Source organism: Genypterus blacodes, unplaced genomic scaffold (genome assembly GCF_046128005.1).
Source record: "Genypterus blacodes isolate CSIRO-AG114 ecotype Tasmania unplaced genomic scaffold, CSIRO-AGI_Gbla_v1 ptg000002l_1, whole genome shotgun sequence".
Lineage (NCBI taxonomy): Eukaryota > Metazoa > Chordata > Actinopteri > Ophidiiformes > Ophidiidae > Genypterus > Genypterus blacodes.
In genome coordinates this window covers 434,155-443,461 of record NW_027466816.1, presented here as the reverse complement: position 1 = coordinate 443,461, position 9,307 = coordinate 434,155, and the positions used below count along the sequence as shown (strand labels likewise).

Genomic DNA, 9,307 nt, shown 5'->3' with positions numbered 1-9,307 from the left:
GTTCCCATTTAATCAATTAATTAATTAATTTGATCACTTTAATTGATAATTAAGCTTTATGGTGAATCTCTGAGGCTTAGATCAACTATCTGCTATCTTTTCCCCTTTCAAATAAGGGGTGGTTCCCCAAGGACTTAAATTCATTCAAGTTATTATCATTTATTTTTTTGATAGCAATATTTGATAAAGATAAGATAAGACACTTTATTCATCAGTGAATACACCTACATCTGTATTGCTTCACCTCGCTCAGCAGAATCTATTTACCATTCAGTACAATACACAAAACACATTAGTTTAAATGTCTTCCATCCTGTTAACTATGCCCAATTCTCATCAATATTTATTTGTAAAAATAATAACTCGAAAAATTCTTTTTACGTCTTTCTACTACTTTCTTTCTTTCTTTCTTTCTTTCTTTCTACTTCTACTGATATGCAATCATATGACAACAAACCACATCAAAATAACAAGTTGTTCAACTTAAAAGTGCATGAGCTTTTAGCATAATACAACATTTTAAACTTTCAAACGTTTTAGAAACACATTTGTAAAAACACACATTTACAGATATTAGCAGAAATAAGTTAACACACCTTCTCGCAGGAAAGCTAACCCCGGAACAATACACCTTGCAACACTGTATATACAACTCTTCACAACAACTTTTCCTTTTATTCAAAATATCACTTATTGGAACTTTCTGTTAAATAACATTGCATCTTTCTTTCAAAATGTTACTCACCTGCAAAGCAGATAAGACAAATGAGACAGGCACTTCACGTCTGCATTGCTTCGCCCCACTCAGCAGAAAGAGGGAAATCAAACAAGTGCAAATGAGCCGTATGTGATGAGGATGTAATGATGTAATGACTGCCGCAAACAGACTGCTGTGACGTGCTGCAAACAGTCGCACAACTAGCGTGAAGCACCTCCTGCTGGTTTCAGCAATAAATGTTCACAAAGCAAACAATGAAACAAAAATGAAATGACTCACACATGCTACATTTTCAACCATACAAAAACAATTCACACTACTGTGATCACACATAAGTGGGCGTCACACACTCCCCGACAAAAAAAGAAAATGGTTCCAGACATTTATCAAAACTCTTGACTCAAACTCATCATCATCATTATCATCTGTCCTCTTCGTGCCTAGTGGCACATAGGGCCTCCACACAGATCTTCCACTTTCTCCGGTCAGCCGCCTTCAGCTGCACCTCCCGCCATCTTTCTCTCTCTTTCACACATGAACACAAACACACACACACACATTCCTCACAGTTTCCTCTGCAGGGATACAGGTGAAAGTGTTCCTGGTAGCCCCGTTGGTGTGAATGTCTTTCTCTTGTCACTGATAGCGTTTGCGTAGGCAGCGTTTGAACAGCTGCGTTCGAACAGTGGCGCTGAACAGCAGGAATCCAGCGTTAATCTTCTATTTCGCCCACCCGCTCGTAAGTATGGCCCTTCCCTCCTCTCCCTCCTGCTCTAACTCTTGCTCTTGCTGCTCTAAGCTCTCTGAGTCAGAAAGACGGATCCGTCTGCTAGAGGAGAAACAGAGTAGCCTGAATAGTCAACTGTTTGCTGCAGCGGGTCCTGTTAAGACAGCCGGCAACGTAGGCAAGAACGCAGCTGCTAGGTATAGCTCAGCTAGCCCGTCCCCATCCACCGGGGAGCTTGCTACGGTCAGGGCGCTTGCTAGCCCTCCGCTCCGGCGTGTCTCTACCCCCCCAGCTCGTGACCTAGCGGCTCCCCTGACACTAGTTATTGGGGATTCGATCAGCCGCAGCATTAAACTAGCTAGGCCGGCCAAGGTTCATTGCTTACCGGGAGCCAGAGCTCCTGACATAGAAGCGACGCTTAGAGTGCTGGCGGACACTAGGGCTAAGGCTAATGTTGTTAAAACACACTCGCACACACATAGCTCCCACAGCGTAACAAACTTTGATAATGTAGTAATCCACGTCGGCACCAATGATACTAGGATGAGGCAATCTGAGGTCACCAAATCAAGTTTGGCTAGGGTGTGTGACCTCGCTAGAAAGGTGTGTCAGCATCGAGTAATTGTCTCTGGCCCCCTCCCCGCAAAGGGTAATGATGAGAGGTTTAGTAGACTGTTTTCTCTGAACCGGTGGCTGGCAAATTTCTGTAAAGAGCAGAACTTAGTCTATGTTGATAACTGGGCCTCCTTCTGGGGCAAACCTGACTGGCTAAAGAGAGACGGCCTCCACCCTAATGCACCCGGAGCCCATCTACTTTCTAAAAATATTAACCACGCACTAAAATGACTCGCTAGTTTAGAGCCTGCCAGGGCGCAGGCTCTTAGCGAACCTGTTAGGCACTCGTCTGCTGTGTTTGGAGATTCTCCCAATAGTTTAATTCACTCCATGGAAACTGTGCTTCCTTGCTCTAATATTTTGCATATAAGGTCTTCTACTAACAGACCACAAACAATTGACTGTGTATTGTCAGTACGTCACACTCGTTACAGAGGTCTCGCTACTCTGACTCTAACAACCTGATAAATATTTGTGCACAGGAATCACTGTGCCCCCCTGTGAATGGGACTGGCATTAATATGGGCCTGATTAACATCAGATCTCTAGCCAGCAAATCACTCTTAGTTAATGATCTGATCCAAGAGCATAGCCTGGACATCAACCTTGAGACATGGCTCAAGGATGATGACCACATGCCTTTGAATGAAGCGTCTCCCCCCTGCTTCACCCATGCTCATGCTGGAAGCTCCTCCAAAAAGGTTGGTGGTGTAGGCTGTATTTTTAACCTGTCCCTCTCTCTCCTTGTCTCCAGGAAATGCATTAACTCTGTTTTCTCCTCGTTTGAGTTACTAACTCTCATTTCAGCACCCTCCAAGGCAGGAAATCAACCCTCCTTCTGTTCTGTGTTCATCTATCACCCTCCAGGCCCTTATTCTAAGTTCCTGGATGAATTCTCCACTTTTATTACAGATATGGCAACCCATGTGGACAATATCATAGTTCTGGGAGATTTCATTATCCACTTCGAAAATGGAAACGATTCCTTTTGCAAAGCTTTTACCAGCCTCATCGACTCAGTGGGCTTCTACCAATACATCCAGGAGCCTACCCACAGAGGTGGCCACACGCTTGATCTAGTCCTGGCACGTGGGCTAGGCGTAACCAGTGTAAGAATATTCCCCATCCTGCCCACATTATCAGACCATTCGCTTATCATCTTCCGTGTGGAGGGACTGACCTGTGACAAAGGCAAGCCGCATGCCTTCCTCAGCCGCACTATAGGTCCTCGTGTCATCAACCAGCTTGCTGTGGAACTACCGCAAGCCCTTGAGGTATTAGAACCTAACGGGACCTCATTTGCTACTCTAACGGACAACATGAACTTCCTGCTGGCCAGCACCTTGGAGTCCATCGCCCCTCTAAAGCAAAGGTCCTCCAAACGGGACAGAGTGGCCCCCTGGTTCTCGAGTGACATCCGGTCACTAAGACAAGCATGCAGACGGCTAGAACGGAAATGGCGCCTGAACAAACTGGAAGTTTTTCGACTTGCCTGGTCTGATAGCCTTCTGGACTATAAACGAGCACTCCGCTCTGCACGTGTTGGCTTCTATTTGAAACTAATAAATGACAATTAGAGCAATCCGAAGTTCCTCTTTGACACAGTGGCACAGCTTTCGAGTAAACCTGCAGCCGCAGTCGGCTCTGAGCTGTCACCAAATGACTTTATGGAGTTCTTTACGAACAAAATTGATGATATAAAAACATCAATTGTTAACTCTTCTTCTACTATGATGACACCTGCTGATGTCCCCCCTACGAGGAACCCTCCGACCTGCAGATTGAGCCTTCTTGAGACGATCTCACTGGCTAGTTTCGACAAGATGGTTGCCTCCTCCAAGCCTACTACCTGCCTACTTGATCCTCTGCCTGCCAAAATGATAAAGGACCTATGCCGGGTACTTGGGGCGTCTTTTCTTCAGGTTATAAACATGTGTCTCTGAACGGGGGTTGTGCCTGCTGCTTTTAAAACAGCTGTCATTAAACCCCTCCTAAAAAAGCCTACCTTGGACCCGGATGGCTTACAGAACTATAGACCTATCTCAAATCTCCCTCTCCTCTCTAAAATTCTGGAGCGTCTGTTGGCAAACCAGCTGACTGACTATCTTGACGCAAATAACCTACTGTAGCCGCACCAATCTGGATTTAGGACGCTACACAGCACAGAAAGTGCGCTAACTAAGGTCTCAAACAACCTACTTCTCACCGCTGACTCTGGTGCCTTGTCGGTGCTGGTTCTCCTGGATCTAAGTGCGGCCTTCGACACTGTCGATCATGGACTCCAACTAGATCGCCTTGAGACCCACGTTGGAATCTATGGTCTTGCACTCTCCTGGTTCAGATCCTATCTAACAGACAAAACTCATTTAGTTTCATTAAACAATGTCAATTCTTCCTGCCACCCTGTAAAATGTGGCGTTCCACAGGGCTCTGTACTTGGCCCATTGTTGTTCTCTGTCTATATGCTTCCTCTTGGTAACATTATTCGCCAGTTTGATATTGATTTTCACTCATATGCTGATGACAACCAACTGTATGTCTCCATAAACCCTACTGATCACTCTGGGATCTCCAATATGGAGTCCTGTCTTCTAGCTGTTAAAAACTGGATGACTAACAACTTTTTACTTCTTAATGTTGATAAGACAGAAATGCTGATCCTGGGACCAAAGAAACAGAAACAGAAACTGCAGAATCTACTTGCTAACTTTGACAATGGTCCAATCCGGCGCTCCGCAGTGGCTAGGAACCTGGGTGTAACATTCGACAAGGATCTAACTTTCAGCAGCAACAATGTTAATGTAAAGGATTGCTTACTTTCATATCCGTAACATAGCCAGAATCAGACTATTTCTTAGCAAAGCAGATGCTGAAACATTAATTCATGCCTTTGTCACCTCCAGGCTGGACTACTGTAATGCTCTCTTCTCAGGTTTGAACTCCTCAGCCCTTAAGAAACTGCAGCTTGTTCAAATCACTACAGCAAGACTACTAACGAGGACCAGAAGATTTGACCATATTACACCGGTTCTAGCGTCGCTACACTGGCTTCCCGTAAGTGCCAGGGCTGACTTCAAGGTATTACTTCTTACTTACAAAATACTGCATAACTTAACCCCTGTGTATCTGTCTAACCTTCTCTCCAGGTACACTCCCGCCCGACCTTTCGTATCGCGCTCCTTTGCTCTGGAACGCAATTCCTGCACTCGTGCAGGCTCTCTAGAAGCTTTCAAATCCTGCCTTAAAACGCACCTATTTCAGCAAACTTTGATAACTGCTAAATGGGCAGGTGGCACAGTCTCCTACACTTCAGGAAAGAGATTAGCTAACCCAGGTTAAAATCAGGGCCCAGTTAGACTTAGTACACCCTGGTTAGTGACAGTGTCAGTGTAGTAAGAGGATGGGGCACATTAGCTGATCTTCTCTCTCCACTCTTTTCACCTTACTTCCTTTGTCTCGTGATGTCTACTGATCACCCCTCTGGCTCTGGGCCCCACACCCTTGAGTGTGGGGTTCACGGGCCAGCTGTTTTTCAGTGACGGACAGCCGCATCCATGGACGGACGCAAGGGTGCCCCACAACCAGGACTCTGCAGCTTCCCCTCCCACTCTGCCTTTCATCCCATCCTCCATGGCAATCCCCGCCCCCTTTCTGCGAACATCCTCTGCCACCTGCATGGATCGCTGCCCTAAGAGAAAGACTTTATTTAGAAGTACATTCCTACTGTGCTTAACCCTTCTTGTCATCCTTCTCTCTCTCTCTCTCTCTCTCTCTCTCTCTCTCTCTCTCCCTCTCTGTCTCACAAACACTCCCTCCCTCATCCCTGTCCTGCATGTTATTCCCTAATCCATGACTTAATATGTTTTGTCCTACATGCCTTTGCACCTCTGTCGAATCCCACTGGAAGTTCCTATTGCACACCCAGCCATTCGTGGAGAGGGAATCTCTCATGGAACTGCCTTTCCCGAGGTTTCTTCCTTTTTTCCTTATTTATCGAGGTTTTCTTGGGAGTTTTTCCTCGTCTTCCTTGAGAGCTTTGGGCTGGGTTGGGAATTGTCCTAATGTTGTGGGTCTGCAAAGCCCTTTGAGACATTGTATGTGATATTGGGCTATACAAATAAACTTGACTTGACTTGACTTCCCATGTCCTCCACCCCGCCTCGCCTCTGTCTATCTCAACCGTCTTTCTCCATGTTGTTTCCTCCTTCCATCTGGTGCCCACGTCATCGCTATGCTACAATCACTCTCTCGATCTTTCCTCAACACGTGCTCAATCATTTTCCATCTCCATCTTTTTTATCTCTCTGCTCAATGGCTCCATGCCTGCTCTCCCACGTATCTCCTCGTTGCTGATATGATCTTGCCAACTAATTTTGAGGATTCTTCTCAAACATTTATGCTGGAATACATCAATTGCCCTATCCTCTCCTTTATTCATTTTCCAAGTCTCGCATCTGTGTAACATAACCGGTAACACTTGCGTCTTATACAGCCTAATCTTTGTCCTCTTTGAGGTGTTCTTTGAGCTCCATATCTTTCTGAGTCTAGTATACGCACCCCTTGCTTTTGATAGCCTATTTCTTGGGTCTTTCATTCCACCGCCTTCTTTGTAGACCTTTGCTCCTAGGTACGTAAATTCGTCCACATCCTCAATCTCCAGTCCATGGATTATGATATTATTTTCTTACTGTCTTGCATTTATCCTCAATATCTTGCCTCGTCATCCAATTTGCTGTCTTCTCCTGAATATATTGTTTAGTAGAGGAAAATAAGGCTTTGTCGTCAGCAAAATCTAAGTTGTGAAGCTTGGTTGTGAACTTCCATCTTATACCATTTTCACCTAGATCTTAATATCCAGTCCATGACCATCAAGAACAAAAACCCTGACATATTGCAATCTTGTTTGACTCCGGTCTTGATGCCAAACCACTCGCCAGTTTCACCCTGCTCTTTAACAGTACACTGGAAATCTTCATAGACTAGCTTCACGATTCGTACAATCTTCTCTGGAAATCATGCTTCTGCATGATGAGCCACAAGCTTTCACGGTGAACAGAATCAAAGGCTTTCACAAAGTCTATGAAATTTACATACAGGGTTGCTTGCCATTCATTAACCTGTTCTATGATATTCCTCAGTATGAAGACTTGCTCTGTTGTTCCCCTTCCTCTCCTGTAGCCTGCCTGTTCTCGCCTCAATCTCTTGTCAATTCCGTTGCGTATCCTGTCAATCACAATCCTTCCTAGTATCTTTCCTACAATAGACAGCAATGTTATCCCCCTGGAGTTCTTGCACTCTTTCAGGTTTCCCTTCTTTCGTAATTTTATGATCACTCCTCGCTTCCAATCCTCTTGGATGGTGTCCGATCGCCACACTTTTCCTAGCAGTTCATGGGAAAACTGTTGGCTGAAAACTCTACGTCAGTCTTCAGTAACTCAGCCAAAATGTTATCGATTCCTGGCACCTTCCCGTTTTTTTGTTTTATCACTGTGTCCTTAACTTCTCCAAGAGTTAGCTCTCTGACTGCTATTTCCTCTATCAATTCTCCGAAGTCAAATCCTGCTTCCTCCTCCCTTACTATCGGGTTAGGTGGTTGTTCCCTATTTAACACTTCTTTAAAGTGTTCTGTCCAACACTTCTGCCCTTCCTCTCTTTTACTGAGAAGGTTCTCATCCTTATTCAGCACCGCAACACTATACCTTGGTCCTTTATTGCACAGCTTCAAACCCATATAAGGTTTCCATGTGCTAGCTACGCGCTGCCTCCTCTGCTTCACTTGCGATGTTCTCCAACCATTTCTTCTTGTCTGATTTTAACTTTGTTTCACCTCCCTGTCTTCCTCTCTGTATTTTGTTCTCAGCTGCCCCTCTCTGACCGTGTACTTAAGATCTTCTGCTGTCTCTGGTCTATCAACCTCCATGATTCTCCATCTGATCCATGGCTTCTTCTTCTTCCAGGGTCTACCCAAGATCACTTCCGCAAACTCTATGTATGCCTTCTTCATAACCCGAAAATCTCACTCCACCTTATTCTCCTCGTCCACTGGTTCTTCTTCAAGTACTTGGTACCTACTTCTTAAAGTGATCTTAAATGCAATCCTCACATCTTCGTCCTTGAATTTGGATGTGTCATACTTGACTCTTGTCACTCCTCTTTGTTGGTGCTCTCTTTAACCTGAGCTTTATCGTTGTGCATACCAGATAGTGGTCACTTCCAATGTCTGCTGACCTGTAGACCCTTGTGTCTTCCAGAAAACCATGTTGCTTTGTGGATGGTCTTGTGGGGGAACAATGTTCCTGTTATCACTAGTTTGATGACGTCACACATCTCACATAATCGTTCTCCATTCTCGCTCTGCACTTCCAGTCCATGCTTGCCCTTTCAAAGTCCCAGTTTTGATCTCCAACCTTTGCATTCATGTCTCCAGTGACGATTAACATATCATGCTGATTCCTATTATCCACTACATCCTGCAGTTTTGTGTAGAACTCATCCTTCACCTGCTCGTCTGCTCCTTCTGTGGGTGCATAAATGTGTATGACGGTCAATTTTATGTGCCTGGAGTAGAATCTGGCCTGAATTATTCCCTCACTAACTGAGTCCGTTCCATGAGAGCCGCCGCTGCATTTTTCGAAATAAGTATCCCTACCCCCCTCTATGAATGTTGTCATCCCTTCCAGAATAAACCATGGTCTCGCCATCTTCCAGCTGCATCTTTCCCTGACCTGTCCAGTGAGTTTCACTGATGCCCATGATATCAATATCCCTCTTGCTCATTCTATTGCCACTGCTGTACAGTGTTCTTACATTCCAATTGTCAATTCTCATAGCATGTTTTGGGTGGACCAATGGCCTTATCGGCCTTGTCTCAAACTATTATCAATTTATAATCATTGGTCCTCTTTTTATCACATCTCTAACAGAAAAACATTGTAGGTGGAATGTATGTAGCTTGAGTGTAGTGAGTATATGGCATGCCTGGTGTCTGAGTGTAAAAGATGGGGTGTGAGCTTGGCATACAGATGGGTTGAATTTATGGCACCAGTGTGTGTGGGAAGTGTGATGGGACACATCTACAACAGGCAGGTAAGGTGCAGTGTGTCCAGCTACCTAGGTTTACTGTAGCATATGACTGTCTTGACGGTTCAACCAATGACTCGTATGTGAGGTACTGTCGTGGTTTCCTCTCACGGGTTGACCTTCTGACCTCAGTGTGAGTGTGCTCTACAAGTAGGGTCTGGGGCCAA

General features: G+C 45.0%; 1 protein-coding gene across 1 annotated transcript; it reads left to right on the top strand.

The window, feature by feature from the left end:
* Window positions 1-1,463: 1,463 nt before the first annotated feature.
* Window positions 1,464-2,291, top strand: LOC143007485 (uncharacterized). Its single transcript, XM_076158885.1, has one exon. It carries the CDS (start codon window positions 1,464-1,466, stop codon window positions 2,289-2,291), a length of 828 nt encoding a protein of 275 aa, XP_076015000.1.
* The last annotated feature ends 7,016 nt before the right edge of the window (window positions 2,292-9,307 follow it).